The 18,977-nt window shown below is 31.4% G+C and overlaps 1 protein-coding gene across 1 annotated transcript in view; it reads left to right on the top strand.

Moving 5' to 3' along the window:
• Positions 1-18,977, top strand: part of LOC111642352 (multidrug resistance-associated protein 4-like) — a 65,847-nt gene that overhangs the window by 28,246 nt on the left and 18,624 nt on the right. The window contains exons 5-15 of the mRNA XM_023388686.1: positions 2,789-2,952; positions 3,133-3,238; positions 3,322-3,540; positions 5,437-5,526; positions 5,648-5,811; positions 8,444-8,569; positions 8,645-8,894; positions 10,124-10,237; positions 13,872-13,958; positions 14,531-14,722; positions 17,532-17,626. Coding sequence (XP_023244454.1) covers positions 2,789-2,952; positions 3,133-3,238; positions 3,322-3,540; positions 5,437-5,526; positions 5,648-5,811; positions 8,444-8,569; positions 8,645-8,894; positions 10,124-10,237; positions 13,872-13,958; positions 14,531-14,722; positions 17,532-17,626 — 1,607 coding nt within the window. The remainder of the gene's footprint in view (positions 1-2,788; positions 2,953-3,132; positions 3,239-3,321; positions 3,541-5,436; positions 5,527-5,647; positions 5,812-8,443; positions 8,570-8,644; positions 8,895-10,123; positions 10,238-13,871; positions 13,959-14,530; positions 14,723-17,531; positions 17,627-18,977) is intronic.

Below are 18,977 nucleotides of genomic sequence, written 5' to 3'. Positions count from 1 at the left end.
GTAGCACACCGGAAACAGTCACCCAATCTTTCACTTCGGATTTGCTTAAATCATCCATAATATCCATATATGACAATCTTGGGCCTTTTCTGTCTTTTCCTACATACATCTTTTGCTTCTTCCACATTCATGATTCCTTTCACACTCTCTCGGCGCCTCCATACTCACAGAGTGTATTCCTCTTTTAGAAAGTGATCCACTTGGTCAGCGATCTTTTCCTTGTCTTCCACACCCTCTGCTCTCCTCCACACTTACCACATACAACTTCTTATACCTCTCATCTTGCCACATTCTCTTTATTTGTTCATTTGTATTCTTTTTCACCCCACTGCACCAACACTTCCTTTTTAATGATCATAATTCTCCAGATCACAGCATACATATACTGTGGATATTCTATCTCAGCGGTAAACATTTCGCGCTTATGCTTTATTCCTTATACACACGACTCACAAGCATACAACGGATTCGGAAGAACCACATCGTACAGAGCTATACTTGCCTCATCTGAAAATACATTCCTACAACCTAATCGTTCTGTGCACACATCTACTTTTATACAAGCATTTACTCGTCTTCCGATAACCTTATCTATTCTGCTATTCGTTCAATGGTGCTTAAACTTCCTTAACTGTTCTGATGTCTCACTGTTTACCTATATCTTGCACTCACTAATTTGCTCATTTCTTTCAAACATTAAAACTTTCGTTTTTTTCCATTTATTCTCGATGCAATTTTTCGTAAAACTCGTTTACTTCCAACATAAGATAATGCAGTTCAGTTTAGCTTTCGACCAATCAACGATATTATCAGTATACAATAAGCATTTGTACAATTCATCAAACAGTTTCAGAATAATATGGTTTGCAATATGGTTTGATTGTGTGATCAGTTAAAAAACTGATCACACAATCGTTCAGGGATACATTGAATAACCTGAGAAAAATCACATAGTGCTAATGCATGACCGTAGTCTCATTGACAGACACCTTGGTACATTTTTTGCTTTATTTACACATTTTATCACATTATGCAGCTTGCTGTTTACACACACTCATGGAAAAAATCACTGAAGATCTTTTTCCACTTGATCATATGCTTTCTCCAAATTCACAAACGCAGTAAAGAATCTCTTATTCACACCCAAGTACTTCCATCTGGCGCTATATGTTATGATATTTTATTATAAATTTTTTTTAATATTTTTAATTATTAAAAACATATTAAAACAAAAAACTTAATTTTGAAAGTAGAGATAAGTTTTATAAAAACATTCCATTTATCAATGTGAAAATTATTTGCTAATAACAAATAAAATTGTCATTAAATCAGACACTATTGGAGATATAACACGGCCACTTTATCTCCCTACCCCCTACCTTTAAAATTTAAAAGCGTCATTTACCCTAATACAGAAATTTTCGACAAAAAACGCAGGAATGTTTAAACTTCAAAGATGATGAACAAAATTGTCTATCTACAAACCCACTAACCTTTATACATAGAGAAAAGAAAATCTCGAATTCTTCGCATTCCTCGCCGTTTAAATGTGTCCTGAGTCAAAACATGTAAAAATCTTTGGAGACCAATCGCTATACTTTTCTTCTGTTATATATAACAGCCGAAAAAGTGAAAAGAGAACACTCAGTATGGTGCTCCAATACATGAAAACTTGCCTCTCAAAATCAATTCTACTTTATAACATAATAATGCTATCTTTGCAACTGTTTTTATGTGTGTATATTGATGCAATTGATTCGCAATATAACTTATTGAATGTCAACTCCCTTAGCTACATATATTTAACAAATTTTAAATTTTAAATTTTAAAATTTTATTAAAATTTAATATTAAATTATTTTTAATTATGTTCATCTATGATGAAGTAGGCCAAATTCGATTGCACAAAACACGCTTGTTTAGTAATTTATCAGTAGAAAACATTTATCCGGTTGTTTATAAATCTACGAAGAGTACATACATATCAAATTTTGTTACTTCAATATTCACTTCAGCCATCTAATGTAAATAAAGTTGTCTGGAAGAAACTCCTTACAGTAAGCCCAAAAGGAAGTACTATAGTAGATAGAGGTTCTAGAATATACAAGTCATTCGAAAAATAAATACGTATTATAAATTTAACTTTATGCCACAGTACACGTTGTCCGAATTGATACCGAGAAATTTTAAATGGCCAGAAATTAAATTAGATAAAGATTATAAAAAAAGTAAAGTATACAATTTGTAGAGAAAGTTACCAAATTATATTGTAAATATCGGAATTTATTGTTTCTTCGCAAAATTTTACGTGTTTCTCTTCATTCGGAGAGAATATTCAACATTATTCAACTTCCTGATATATATTTTGCAACATCTGCATTGCCTACCTTCCTGATGGTCTTACATGTGTTTTCTTGTAAGATCTCTCTGATTGTCTCGTCATTCTTTTCCATTGAGGTTTTCATCATTTCAACACACTTCCCGTGAACAGAACTTGTTCTTTTTATACCTTTATGTTGTTTCATGATTGAGGATTCGTTGCAAAGACATGGCGTTTCGCTTCACTTTCAACATGCAATTTGGCTTTATTGTAAAGCCAAATTTTAATTTTACAACACAGTTTGATGCGTGAGAAATGGTACAAGTTAGTAAAGGTATGAAATACATGCTTTGTTTATTTTAATTTATCTAGTAAACCGTCCTATAACACAGAAAATGTCATAATGAATATTACTCAGTATTCTTTGATGTCACTCTAATAATGCAATTTCGAAACTATCCGCTGCAGAAAATTATCCTTAACAATATTATTAATAAACATACTTGTAACTTATTTTTCAGTTGGGTTTTACCAATAATAAACAAAGGAAGGAAAAAATTTCTAAAAGAAGATGATGTGTACAGAACATCAAAATATCACACTTCTGAGTACCTTGGGAATTTACTTCAGAAGTAAGTAACTTAATTTACAAGTTAGTGAATTTTATATTTTTCTAATTTATGCATAAGTCTTTGATGCTCATAGATAACATTAATATGAATGACAATGTGAGGACACTTATAAAGTTCTGTACCACTTTACAGCATTGAAGCATTTTCAATTGCTAACTATTATTATAATTTTTTTTTCAGAGAGTGGAACAAGGAACTACAGAAGAGACATTCAAGCATTTTGAAAGCTTTATTGCGATTTGTTGGATGGAAATACTTAATAATACTTTTACTTGCACTAATTCAAGTATTGTAACAACTGATTTCAAATACGTAAAGCATGTATTAAAGTAATTAATGATACTGATTTATATATATAATTTTTTACAGGAAACAGTAGTAGTTGCAGGCCAAGTGTACTTATTGGGATTAACAACATATTATTTTGACAACAGATCGGAATGGAATGAATACAACATCTATTTAACTGTTACAGGATTTTTCGGCCTGACTGCAATTTATGTGTTTACATATAATACTAATACTTTCATGACAGAAGTGTATGGGATGAAGTTAAAGATAGCTTTTTGCTCTCTTATATATAGAAAGGTGAGTGTTAAATATGTAGATACAGTATTTTTATAAATTTTATGTGATAATGTATTGCACTGAAATCTGCTGAGAAATATTACACTAATAAATTAAAAATGTGTTATAAATGAAATTATCCTATCATTCAAAACATATTAGTATTCTGATTATATTACATTTATTAAAATTATTTGTTTCTAAGCATTGCGTCTTATTAATTTGATGTTACATGCAAGTAGTATACAATTTCTGAATGAATATGCAGTTTAAGTCTGCATTTCAGAAAGCCTTTGAACACTGTCATCTTCTTCAGCTTACTAATTTCATTTTTCACAGGATAGAATGAGTTTGAAAAATATTTAATGGTGAATATTCTTACAAAATCGTGAATATTTTATACAAGAAAATCACGATGACAGAAAAATTTGAGAAAATCTGGTAAATAAATTCGTTATATAATTTAGGAGATACAAAGTATTTTGTAAAACACTTATGATCAGTTAATATTTTAATGCTTTGCATGGTGTATTTGATTGCATTTTATCATTTTTACTATCACATTTTCGGCTGTTATAGAATATAACATGAGAAGACCATAGTGACTGGTTGAATTTTGTACCTCGTTTTTTTTATTTTGCATTCCTCCACATTTTTACGCTCCAAGAACCGAAAAACAAAATATAATAATAACTGTACAAAATTATGTACATATGTGTTTGTATTTTTCAGCATTTATTTTTATTTTACATTATACCTGAGGACTGGATCAATCAAAAATTTTGAAACTAAGAGGAGTCATTTGTCATATATAGAGGGTAGTACTAAATATAGATATGGAGGGTAGTACTTATTACTTAACAATACTTTTACTAATTATTAACCTTTACAGATTTAGTAAAAACTAACTTTTAATCTAAGAATTAAGCTCTTTTCCTTTTATAAAAATCAGTATTATAAGAATTATTTTTAGGAGACTGACACAACAAATTAAGCTATGTATAACTTTATGTTTGTAAATTATGATTACTAAAAATAGCTCATGCTACTTTTCTTTTACATATTTGTAATATATTTTTGTTTCTTATTATTTCTTGTTTATTTATAATTTATGATATTTGATTGAGTGTTTTGTTTCTTATACAAAGAGTACAAAGAGTGATAATTTTGTCTTGGCATGACTTACTTCAAGATGTAAAAAAAAAACAAAAAAAAAACAATTTTCCGTTGTTATGATATTATCATAACATTGTTATGATATTTTATTTTAAGAACTTGTTATATTTTCAACTATTATAAAATGGCAAAAAGTTTAATTTGAGAGTAGGGTTTGCTTTTATAAAACTACAAATGTTAATAACAAGTAAAATCGTCATTAAGTCTGACCCTACTAGAGATTCACACGACCCTTATATTTTCTCAACCCCTCGATCTTTAACCACCAAAATTGAACAGCAACAGTCTACCTATAGACAAACCTCTCTGCAAAAGTATAGAAATTTTCGATAAAAAGCACAGGAGCTTCAATCAGCGTAAACAAAATTGTGCTTCCCCACACACACCAGCATCCATATTTACAGGAAAAAACCGACTCTTTTCGAATTTCTCGATGTTTCAAAGTCCCATGAGTACAAAAGTGTAAAAATCATGGGTGTCATTTTTCGATCAATCTCCATACTTTTACTCTGTTATATGTAACAAATGAAGCAATTATAGTTTACGATCTGAATCTATTGTCTTCTACGAATATAAGTATCGTGAAAGTAACCATATACAACAGATTTTTCTTTTTAATCTGTTATTAGCGGGTTACCTATTAAACTTGACAAATAAACTTTTAGCTAATTGAAGATTATACAAACGATTATAAAGAAATGAAAAAATGTATATATTTTTATATAAAATTTTGATATGCAGGCAATTAGGTTAAGTCCTTCGTCTCTAGAAAAATCGAATGTAGGACAAATGGTAAACCTTTTGGCAAATGACGTTTGCAAATTTAATAATGTAAGTAGAAGATGATTTTTACATAGTATTATTGTATTTACTGTACTAATACTTAATCCAAAAATAAAACAAAATGTTAAATATATATATATATATATAATATCTTTTCATTTCTTTACAGAATATTTACTGCTTTTCATATCTATTTACAAATCCTTTTCTAATTGTTGTGACGATACTCGTGTTGTGGCAGTATTATGGATGGACTATATTAGTAGGATTCTTGGTTGTATTTTTTTTCATTCCTATGCAAATTGCATTGAGTAAATTATATTCAAAATTGAGGTAATTATTTTAAATTACGCAATAGTAGTATATTTATAAACAATTAAATGAAATAATGTATTATTTAATAATGATATAACGAAATATTTAAGATGAATAAAATGACATACAGGATGATTAATCAAAATCTATGATTGAGTAGTGCCGTGGCCGAAAACTCTAAGGAGTCCAACAGTGGATGGGCAAAAAAAGACCAATTTTCCTGGGCCTCTCGTTAACAGAAATCCCCAAACCAATTTTTTAAAAGAATATTTTCGACCAAAAATTTCTTCGAATAAAAATGTATGTACTGTACTTAACACGATACGTAAAGCTCCCAATTCAAATTTGTCTGGGTCCCATGAAACTATAAAACGCCAATGGGATCCAAAATATATCGGCTGTCTCTTATTGTAAGTGGTGCCTATCTATACAGTTAAACAGAAAAATTATTTATATTTTTTAACTGCGGAGCTAGCACTAGTTTAAATACTATTGGGGCCCATTAGAGTTTGACCATGTGCTAAGTTCTGTGTCATGTATTTTACATTGGATCAGGAAACAATAATATAGTGGCTACATAAATGTTAACATGGTTTAATGTACTAAATAGAAATTTTACATTGAAATTAAATACTGTATATAATGAATAATTTCAGCCTTTTCTTTAAGATTGCCTTTAAATATTAGTTAAATGTCTAGAACCGTGGTTCTTAACTCGGCGTGAATGAGGTGAGAAATTGTTACACCAGTTATGAGGTGGGTAGGAGATACCCGAAACTTTGATGCCGAATCTTTTATACTATAATTGTGTATAAAGTATTTTTTCGCTTGGGATAATAAGAACAGTATCTATCCAACAAGATGAGTAAATAAAATATTATGTTGAAGATTGAAAAACATTTTTTTTAATTAATTGAAATAACAGTGTCTATATTTTCTTTGAAAAACTACAAGTTTTGGTAGTTTAACATTTTTTTGTATAAAATTCTAACAAAATTACAACTTCTTTGGTTAATCAACATAACTGTAGTATCTTTCAATTATAAAAATAGAAAAAAAAAAAACTAAAAGGTCTTATGAGATCAATTTGCACAGCACCAACATTACACCTACAAATCAGCACAATCTCCACACATAAAAATCGCATGCTTCATACATTTTGGCTTCTCACACTTCAAACAGCAATGTTTTGTTTTCCTATCTGTTTCTTAGCACACTCACCACATCTGACTTATTTATTAGCCATTTTTTTGGAAACAAGTAATGAAGGTTTTCCCATTGATCAGTAATCACTTTTCGAGTTTCCCTTGGAAGATGTGTTTTTTTTTGTCTAATGCGAAGACTATTATTTGAGAAATCTAGAAATAAATCTAAAAATACTATAAATAACTATAACTCATAAACTTACTGTCAACTGAAAAATGTAACACCGACTATGAGGTCGGGTGTGACGTACCCCAACCACCTTTGCGCATGTGTATCTCTCGCTGACACCGGCGGAACACTAAACTCAACACTGCGCCTCGCCCCCACTCCCTTATCTCCAGCTACTGTGACAATGGGATTTGCATGGCAACAATAACATTGAATAATCTGCGTTTAAAATCTTCTCGGGTATGACATACCTGACCTCACTCATGCCGGGTTAACCTGTGGTCCCTGAAAGCATCCGATGTGCTCCGCGAAGTTATACCAAAATTATTAAATAAATGACGACACGTTGATGACAATGCGCAGTACGTCAAGGTTAGAGCCGATAGCGGACTGGGCTGGGGTATGGTGCGCGGTCAGAAAATATGAAACTGGAAATCACTAGTAATAAATTTGCATTTGAAGATAAAATCAGTTGCGTTTATCGTTAAAATCGACCTATGGATCAGCAAAGTCGAAAGAGAGAATTTTTCTGCGTTTGATATATTGAACCCAATTATTGATTGACAGTGTGTTGAGATTAAAGAACAAATACAAAAGAACATTATATTCCTTTTGCAAAGCTTCAAAAATGAATTCAATCGCTATTTTCCTGACTGCAAGGACAAAGGTATTCGGAAACTGATTTGCAATCCTTTCATAGACAACATTTCTGAGGTGACGGATGAAATACAAGAAGAGTTAATTGAAATGCAACATGATAGTAACTGCAAGGATACATTCGAGACAGGAATTAATCTTAAACATTTTTGGAGCCAAGAAGCTATTGCTTTCCCTAAAATTCGAGAAATTGCTTTACAGTGTCTAACTTTATTTTCAACCACATATTTATGCGAGCAAGGATTCTCAGTGCTTTTGATAATTAAAAATAAACATCGAAATCGATTGGATGCCAGTGGCGACATGCATTTCCTTTGAGTAGCACTGAACCAAGAATTCAGCAGTTGGTAAACAGTATGCAGTCACAAAAATCGCACTAAAATAATATAATTAGTGTAACACTTTCGCAAATAATATAATACTCTTGGTTCCGAATAATTTTCTACGTGTTTAATATATAGAACGATCTTATAAGAACCTATATTACAGCCAAACAGCTCGTGGTCCATAGCAAGACAAAAATTTTGATAAATGGTCCCTCATCACTAAAAGGTTAAGAATCACTGGTCTAGAATATTATCTTATATATTTATGACAGAACATAATTGTTTAATGATAGATTACAAGCAGTTAAATTGGGAGATAAAAGATTAAACCTGTTGAACGAGATGATTGCTGACATGAGATTAATTAAAATGTATACCTGGGAATTGCAATATGCTTCATTAATTGAGAAAGTCAGAGCGTATGTTGAACTAAACATTATTATTACATTAATCTGTGTTTGAAATTTGTGTTAATTAATTGTTCATATTTGCAGGAAAGAAATGAAAAAAGTTCGAATGTTTTTATATGCAAGGGGAATATCATTAATATTGTCATATCCTATATCAAAATTATTTACTTCTCTAACATTTCTTGCATTTTATTTAACTGGGGGACAATTAAATTCCCAAATTATATTTGTCACTCTGGCTTTTTCCTTTTACATCTTATATAGCACCATTGTTTTCTTTTCTATATCAATTAATCTCGCTGCAGAAATTTTGGTTTCATTGAAGAGACTTCAGGTAAGTCACAGTTTAATTAATTGTTTCCGTTACTATTTCTGTGAATTTATTACTCTTGAATTTTGGCTTTTTAGTAACTTAAATCATAAAAGAAACTTTTATTCATATCGACTTTATTGCTGTATTTGGAGGATATGCATTAAGGCATACATGATGATTCTTCTTCAGTCTTTTTTTATTATTTTTTTATATAGATCTCATTAAAATAAACGATATTACAGTATTAAATTACATCAAACTTACGGATTACATAAATTATTTACAAAATATATTTTTTAACATATAAATTGCTAATACCTGTGTATGGATAAAAGTACAATTTGGTAAGATTTAAAACAAATTAAATAAACTGAATTAAAAACATGGGTTATGGGGAGAAGGGGTTAAAAATATTTTTCAAAAACGTTGATATTAAAAGCCCATAAAACCATTATAAAACATAAATTACACTGTGTGAAAATCAACAAAATTGACAATACTACAACACAGTGTATTATAAAAGAATGGGAAGAGGGGAGTTGGAATTAACTCTACCTATTATGAAGTAATAGTTACCAGATCACACTAATAATTATACCTTCGTTTAAATTCATTTTATTTTCTGTTATTTTAATAATTTCCAAGTTTTCATATGATTTCCTTTTAATAATATTTTTTTCCTTCTTGAGAATTTTAGCCTTCCTCATTACAATGTATGGCAAGTGCTAAATTCGAATAATTATACTTTATTGGGCGTAAATATTACGTCATTCTAATTATTAGTGCTTTTCCAGTTTAATTAACATATGTATTGATATTTTGATTGGCAACTGCAAGAAATTTTATATATAACGTTATTTTGTTGCGTCATATCAGATTTTTATTAATAAATTATTATTATTATATACTGGAGCAAGGGTAATATTATATGGTTTTAATAACTTTTAACTGTTTTCAAAACTACGGGAATGTAATGTTCATGTTAAATCTATTCTTCACGTAGCTGTACTGGTATAATAGTTAACTCGATCGTTCTACAATTCGAACGTTAAATTGTATAGAAATTCTACCTGTAGTTTGCACGACGTTTCTACTTTCGAACTGTCAAAAATCACCTTAGCTGCATAAAAGCCATTTGTTGCATGTCCAAGTGTTTTCTGATTTTCGTTGTGAAAGTATCTTTTGCATTACTCAATAACATACCTTGCATAAATATCATTAACAAAATTGGTGTTTTTCATTTTTATTAGAACTTTCTTCTTCTTCAAGAAAAAGATAATGTATCAGTGAAAATTGCAGAAGAAAACATAAACTTAACTGAAAACGGAATATGGATGGAGAATGTCAATGCTGCATGGAAAAAAGTAAGACAAACATACAATAAATTTAATTAATGTGAGTTTATTTAAGGATAGTTATACTCGTTGCAATATATATGTTGTATTATTTTGCAGTCGTAGTAGTAAGGTCGAGTGTAGGTTGAAACAAGACAAAGAAAATTTGAGACCATAAAATAACACGTCCGTTCACTTTCGGGTCTTCACTCGAACTCTCTTTTATTTTATTGGTGCTGTTAACCTCATTCCAAAAGGGACGAGATTAACAAAGTAAAATACAGAAAATATATACAAAATTTACAAAAATTTTAAATATGTTAAATGCCTCCCTCTTGAAAAGGCGACATCATGGAGCCTCAGGGAGGTTGGGCTGGGTGTTATACAATTTATCGGCTTGAACTCTAAACTTGGTTGGATTATAATACGGTATAATTTTATCTACATTTACAATATCGGTTAATTTATTTAATGATTGGACAGGTCTGTCTATTTCTACGTTACAAGGAGATACTATTTTTAATATGGTGAAAGGTCCATGATACTTTGGAGCAAGTTTTCCTTGGTCGGGATGGAAGAAGGTTTGTAGTAATATTTGATCTCCTACTTTGAAGTTTGGAGTTTGATGTTGACTATTATATTTATCTCTGTTTCTTTCGTGAGCTAATTCAGTTCTTTCGGTGGCAATCTTACGTGCTTCGCTGAGAGAGGGATAATTCAAGTTGTGAGGTGAATCGGGGATTTCTCCGTACATCAAAAACATTGGAGGGAATCCTGTTATAGTATGGGGTGTTTGGTTGTATTCTTTCACAACGTCACGTAACATTTGAGTCCAGGATCGTTTTGGATTTTCTGAATATTTTATTCTTAGTCTAGAGACGAGTGTGGCGTTTAGTCTCTCAACTATCCCGTTGTGCTGTGGTCGCTGAGTACTTGTTAGATGTTGTTTGATTCCATTCCGTTCTAAATATCTTCTGAATCTAGAGGAAGTAAATGAAGGTGCTCTATCTGTTAGTAGACGTTTTGGGCTGCCTGTTTGTAATATTTTGCCTAGACAATCTATGTAGGCGTTTATAGAAGTAGATTTGGAAGGAAAACACCAAGCAAACCTAGAAAAATGATCGATGACGACATGAAGGTAGCCTTTAGTAGATCCGTATCTTTGCATTCCAGAGACAGTGTCCATAGTTATCTATGACAGTGTCCATAGTTATCTATGGACACTGTCATGTCAAATGGAGCTTTTGATGAAAGTAAGTCACCTAACAAGTCAAACTTTTTATGGTTGTATGTCTTTGCTTTCTGACAAACATCACAATGTTTAACAAACTCTACAACATCGTTGATGACATTCGGCCAATAGTAACGTGGACTGATTAGTTTCAGCATCTGTGTTATACCCGGGTGACCATAGTGTGCATGTGCCCTGGATAGCACCTTGTACTGAAGCGATGGAGGTATGACTTTCTTTATAAATCCCTTCTTTCTGATACAGATTACATCTCCATGATCTCGGAAGAACTTGGGTGAGGTGAGTAATGCGTTATCCTGGTTGGAAAGGACTTCCTCAGTGGTAACAAAATGGCTCACGGGGACTCTGGATAAATAATCAGCTTCTATATTCTGGCTTCCCTTCTGATGTTTAATGTCATACCGATACATGCTCAGTTTCAAAGACCATCTAAATAACCTTCCAGATGGGTTTTTTATACTTTTCAGCCACTGTAAAGCTTGATGATCGGTGTGTATGGTAAAATAGATATCATGAAGATAAAAGTGAAACTTTTCAATAGATGCTACAATTGCAAGGCATTCTCTCTCACTAATGGTGTATATTTTTTCATATTCACGGACCTGGAGAAATAAGCAATAGGAAGTAATCCTTTAACAGGGTGTTCCTGTTTCAAAATACCCCCTATACCATCTCCGCTAGCATCTGTATAAAGATGTGTGGGAAGCAAAGGGTTATATAATTATACATGTTTAAGATGGGTCTGGAGATAAGTGCTCGTTTTAATTTCTCAAAAGATTCTTGACATTCAGTCGTTCAAGCCCAACTTTGATTTTTTTTAGAAGCTTATTTAGAGGGGCTCTTAAATTTGCATAATTTGGAATAAATCGATGGTAATGGTTTATGGACCCTAAAAAGCCCTGTAATTGTTTGATATTAGTTGGACATTTTAACTTTTGTATAGTTTCTATATTTGATAATGAGGGGGAGTAACTTTCTGGTTTGATGTTGAACCCAAGATAATTAATCTCAGATGTAACAAACTGACATTTTTTAAGATTTATGTATAGACCTTCCCTTGAACATAATTCAAATACTTGTGTTAAATGTTTTAGGTGTTCATCCACGTTCTGACTAAAAATTAACAAGTCATCAAAATAATTGATGAGAAAAGGAAATCTATATTTATTTAGGATATTTTTTAAAACTAGCTGAAAAATCTGGAGTGAAGTCCTTAGACCAAATGGTAAACGATTCCACTGGAAGTGAGCAGAATTCGTTACAAAAGCAGTTAGTTCTTTGTCTTCAGAATGGAGAGGAACCTGCCAATAGGCTGACAGAATATATACAGTAGAAAATATTTTCGCACCTATAAGTCTATCTAGCAGCTCATCTATTCTGGGAATAGGTTCGTTGTTAATTTTGATCTTCTCGTTTAACTTCCTATAATCCATACATAGTCTAGTTTTTCCCTCGTCTCTTTTCTTAGCTAATGTGACTTTTTTTTAAATCTGTAAGTAATACAAAATGGGAGAGAAGAATAAAAGCAAAATAAATATATCAAATATTTTAATAGATATTTTTAAACTCCTGTCAACTATACAGAACTATCATAAAAACATACCAGTAAATTCCTATCGTTCGGATTAAGTTATAAATCTACTTTTGAATCACATAATGGTGCGAGGGTGGCCAAATATCTAGCATGCAGCCCAGAACCGGTCCTGGTTAGAATTATTGGAAGTGTTATACGATATTTTGATGTGTACCATCCATCAGCTAAACCGCGTGAGGTTGGTGTTCTATAAAGCACATGAGCAAAATGCGTATAATCTGGCTGCTTGGAAGCTGTCCCGTATTCGACACTACAGCACTTCCATTCCGCCACTTATATTCGAATATACAACAGCAATCTTTTTTTTCACATGTAGTTTAGAAATTTGTAATAAAATACATAATACGGTTATAATAAAATAATGATTCAGAAAAATTATTTGACACGTCATTGCGCGAAATTCGTGGCGTGTAATAATTATTTTTGAGATGCTTATTCTATTTTATTTCCATCTAAAATCTTTACTGCTTTACGTGTTCAAATAAGTTCCAATTACAGAACATTAAAATGGTGGATTATTTTCAGGCAATTTCGTATAATCAAAATACTACTCAAAGATTGTTAGATTAACAGATTTTTCAGAACACTCTGCCCCGAATTTCTATTCCACATTAAGTTTTGATGACTCTTATAATTAACTAACATTAAAAATGCAAACTATGATAATTTTAAATTCTATAATCCTTTATCGACATTTTTTTCAAGAACATTATATTAATATTTTTATAAATTAATTTTTTATTTTTTTCTGATTTCTTTAAATATAATTAATTTTAAAATTATTTTTTATGTTTTAGTAAGTTTTCTTCTTTTAATAGGAAACAGAACCAACATTGAATGGGATATTTTTAAACGTACAACCTGAAGAAATGTTAACTGTTATAGGTCCGGTTGGATCAGGAAAAGTAAAGATTCTATTTTTTGGGACTGCAATTTAAATTCTCTATGTCTGTCTGTCTGTCTGTCTATCCGTCCTCACTCTCGAGAACAGTGAAAATAATAAGAATAGGAGACCCCGATTAACTGGACAAATACATCAGATGCAAACCGGAAGCCACATAATTTCAATTTGAATATTTACCCCCGAAAGGAGTTAGATGACCGACACGACTCTATTGTTAAATGGAAAGTATAATGATTACGGGCAAGCCACTACTAATTTGAGATGGAGGGCATATATTTTAAATGAAATAAATTAAGAATGCAATTAAAAATTGCAGTGCGGCATTGTGACAATGTCACGATAAATGACTGCTCATTCTGTTTTATATTTTTAATTCATTATATAATTTATATTATTCTGAAGTCTTAAAATTAAGATTATTCTCAGATGAAAGAAATTATTTCTTTTATCTGTACACATACATGACAAATTATTCATACATTAAAACATGTAATACAGTTTAAAACTATTCTGAACGTATAATTTAAATTCAAATATTATTTTACTAATCGAGCGATTTATTATTTTCGTCAGACATCTTTATTAATGTCCATCTTGGGGGAGATTCCTGTTACATCTGGTAAAGTATCAGTAAAAGGAAAGATAGCTTATGCATCTCAAGAAGCTTGGGTATTCAACGAGACTATCAAAGAAAATATCTTGTTTGGTGAAGAATATCAAGAAGAGAAATATAGAAAAGTCTTGCACATAACGACTCTTGAAAAGGTAAGAAAACAGTCTATTTAAATACCAAAGAAACTTTGAATTCCTTACATCTTTTTAAGATAAAAAATTATTTGATTGCAACTAAGATTAAAACAACAAGTCTGGCCTAGTTGCAAAATGTATCATATGGTTCGAAAGAGTTTAATAAAACTGAAAAATTCTGACAAGAAACCTGTAGAATCTGGAGATAAAGTTTATTAAAGTTTAAATTGATACCTATCAAAACTCGCGAGGACACTGTAGTGAGGTATGGTCGATACAATCTGATAAATTCGTAGATGCAAAGTGCCTGTATTCTCATATTATGCAGTTTGGAANTAGAACCATCGCAGTCGATTGAAGCCATTTTACTAACAGGAAGTTTATTACAGGACCGTACATACCGTAGGTACCTGGTCGTTCATTACAATCCTCATGAAACTTGACTTTCCGAAGATTAGTTTTAAACGAAGCAAAGAAAAGGAACCACTTTTGGTCATGGATTTCGACCGAATGTCCCCAAAAAACAAAATTAAATCAAATACTAATTGGGATCGCTTCTCTTCAGTGTGTTCTGCTTCTCACGCCTATGCGCCATCTTGATTTATTTTTTTTATTTTCTCTTCACCGAATGTTACGCGTAATCGATTACATTACTATCCAAAAATAATGAAAAATTCAGATATAATTTAATTCAAATAATTTATCAATTGTAAAATATTTTAAAAATTTAAACCCCCAAAATCCCCGTGTGCAAAGCAAAGCTTGCCACACACTTAAATTTCTCAATAGAAGATAAATCTTATAAAATTTATCGGTAAGGAATGTCACGATTATTTTATGTAAATAAGCTTATTTCACATTATAATAAACAAATTTGTAAAAAGTTAATTGATGCCATTCATATAATTTATTATATGATTTTTAATTCGTACTTTTATAGAACTTCATAAAGTGCTATTGCCGAACATTACTAGATGATTCAGAAAAGAATATAATGTGCAATTTGTACTAATAATTATAGAAAGCGATAGTAAGAGGAAACATAATAATACAGTAATAAAAACAGAAGCCAACTGTTAGTATCGTAGTCATAGATATTAAAAGTGGTCACCTGTCTCATTTTTATACATAGCTGCGAGCATCAAACCATGTTTAGAAACACAAGTCATCGATACCGGCGATTGCGTGGCTGAGTTGTCCCTCAGTTCCTGTACAAGTCGACCCCCTATAACACTGTTGATTCTTCCGTTTTATATGAATTTCATGTTGTACGAGTCACTTAGATTTTACAAATACATGAGCTGTTCACAGCCCGGCACACTTATTTGTAAAATCTAAGTGACTCGTACAACATGGAATTCCTATAAAACAGAAAAATCAACAGTGTTATAGGGGGGTCGACTTGTATTGTGTTTGGATACGCACAATACGGGACAACAATGATTACTCAACACAACTGATGCGGGTTGCCCACTTCCATGCGATATACCAGTTTTATACAGTATATGCCAATTTTACCCCGTTATAACAGCATGCCCACGCATAAAAGTACACTCTTTTATGCTCTGATAATAAGTTAAATAAATTATTGTATAAATTTAAACTATTATCAAAGTATACAATAATTTGATGTGTGGTAAACCGCATTGATTGGTTTTCTTCCGTAGGTACTGTACGTTTTAGAGAGAAAGAAATGGGATTTTTGTTTATACGTTGTTAAATATGCAATTAAGTCCAGTTCATACTTTTAAACGTGATTAATAGTAATCCCTATGAATTCAAAATAGTCCTAGACCAACTCAGTAATAAAGAAGCACACTTCTTGGATCTGAACATCATCCTACTAAATGGAGAGATAAGCACAAAGGTATATTTTAAACTAACATCACACCCATTTTACATTCCTTGCTTCCCAAACAATCCTTCCAGATACAAATGGGGCTCTTAAAGCCCTTATCATAAGGGCTTACAGACTTAAGGGACACCATAAAACAGTTGAACAGGATCAGAAACATAGCAGCCACTCACGGATAAAGCCAAAATACCTTCAACACCTTAGTCAATAGATACAAGCATATAAAACACGCTCCATAAAAAGTAATAAACTCCATCCATGACCGCACCGGTAACATAAAACAAGTTGCTTGATAGCACCTTCAGAAAAGCTATTAGACAGGGCAACAAACAATTAACTTATAAGAGCAATAGTGCAGGCTACGATTTATTGCGTAATGACATGGACCAAATAGATCCTACCTCGATCCTAGGAGTATACAAAATGCACTTTACTATAGGTCTAGAAAACAGGGTCTGCAAATATATAAAATACACATCCCGAAATCTGCCTACCAGGCTCAAGGAATATCAGTACGATGCACGTAAAGGCAAAAAAAACACCACAACGCTGGCTATTACGGCAACATTTTTGGATAATTTACCACATTTCACAGATGCAAAAGGCATTAAAATCTACAGGAACCAACACTCTGGAAAAACTGTAGAAAATACAAAAATACTGTTAATAATCAACGCATCTAATTTATTATTGTTGTTTATTTGTTTATATTTTATCGGTTATTAGTATGTACAGTATTACATATTTTCGTATACTTTATTGTTATTACTTATTTATGTTATATCAATTGTATGTCATTGATCCATATTTATAACACTGTTGAATTTAAATTTTATAACTTATTTTATTATGTATTCGTTCTTGATGGTGGCTGTATAAATACCCGAAAATATTAGAAAAATAAAAAATAAGAAAAATTTGCTGGAACAGGTTGAAACTGTTTTATTTTTGTATTTCTATTACTAATTTTAGGATATAAGTTTATTTCCTAAAGGCGATCTGACTATTGTAGGAGAAAGAGGAGTGATAATGAGCGGTGGGCAAAAGGCAAGAATTAATCTAGCAAGGTAAGATACGTCTTTCGCTTTAATGTTATATTTTTATTACTGCAGATATAACAATACAGTATGATAACAATATAGGGCTTCACAGAGAGTAGACTAGGTTTTGTAGAAAGAACTATTGAGCAAATCTCAACAAACTTTCGTATTCATACTGTCATGATTATGTAGTTTCGTTTACAAAGAAATTTCAGCCAATAGGGCAAGTTTTGGCATTGTCCCTTTAATACAAATGCGTGGTATATTTTCTAATAAATTTTGGGATTTAATTTAAGAAAAAGACTAGAGTAATGTTATTTTAATTACAGCTATGAAATGTTGAATTGATGATTAAATGGAAGATATGGCTGTATATGCTCTCCCTATGCAGACCATAAACAATGTATTATACAACATACTCGATGGCTAAACACCACTCACATGAAATTCTGTTGTTGAAAGAGGTTGAGAACAAAGCGTAATTAAAGAAGGCTCTTTAGAGAGCCACATAACAAATAGTCACACTAATTCAGATATGATAATCGAGGTAGCCATAATGTTGAAAATCATTAGGTAATCAATTTCTCTTGTGAAAAAGGTTTTTGTAGTAAGGGTTGCACATTTTTGCCTATACGTGAGGTTTCTTTTATCTTGCATATAGATTATGGTCTTCAGACAAATCCTCTGCTGTAGGGCAGGATTAGTAAAGTTTTGAAGCACATTATTACTGGCATATACAAGACATTTTCTTGGTCCAGATTAAGAATACTTTTCATAAAAATAATAAAGATAAATGATAAACGATGAAAACCATATCATATTGTCATTTATGTCAATGCAATTTGTTGGTAAAAGTATGAATTATTACAACAAATACGACAGTGTGAGTATTCATATTATTATAAAAATGAGTCTTATTGCTCCAAAGAATTAGCTAGCATCTCATATCATTAAGCATCATGCAAGCTAGAAATGTCATGGCAGATGTTTTCCACTTATTACTAAACCAGAAATTCTTTTATATGAGAACTATATTTGTTGGATAATACTTATCATTTTTACAGAACTTTCCACACAGTTGTATAGGGATTATTTAATTGTCCTGTTATTGCATGTGCACTATTTTCGCGTTGAAAATTTTCCATTCCGTGTTTCACTTCGGCAATAGCGAGGTCATGAGTGCTTGCATGTGTTTGACATCTCTGTACTGGTTTCTTAGAAATGTTGCAGTCTTATAAAAAATGCAAAACCATTTTCCAAATATTCTCAATATTCGGACTACATCTTTATTGTTTATTTTGCACTTGAATATATTATGCATTAAATTTTTTTTTAGTTTTTTTAACAAACACATAATAAGAAAAACATAAGGCAGCGC

Source organism: Centruroides sculpturatus, unplaced genomic scaffold (genome assembly GCF_000671375.1).
Source record: "Centruroides sculpturatus isolate CEXI.00-Female unplaced genomic scaffold, Cexi_2.0 scaffold1459, whole genome shotgun sequence".
NCBI classification, from domain to species: Eukaryota; Metazoa; Arthropoda; class Arachnida; order Scorpiones; family Buthidae; genus Centruroides; species Centruroides sculpturatus.
This window is presented reverse-complemented; position numbering and strand designations above follow the sequence as displayed.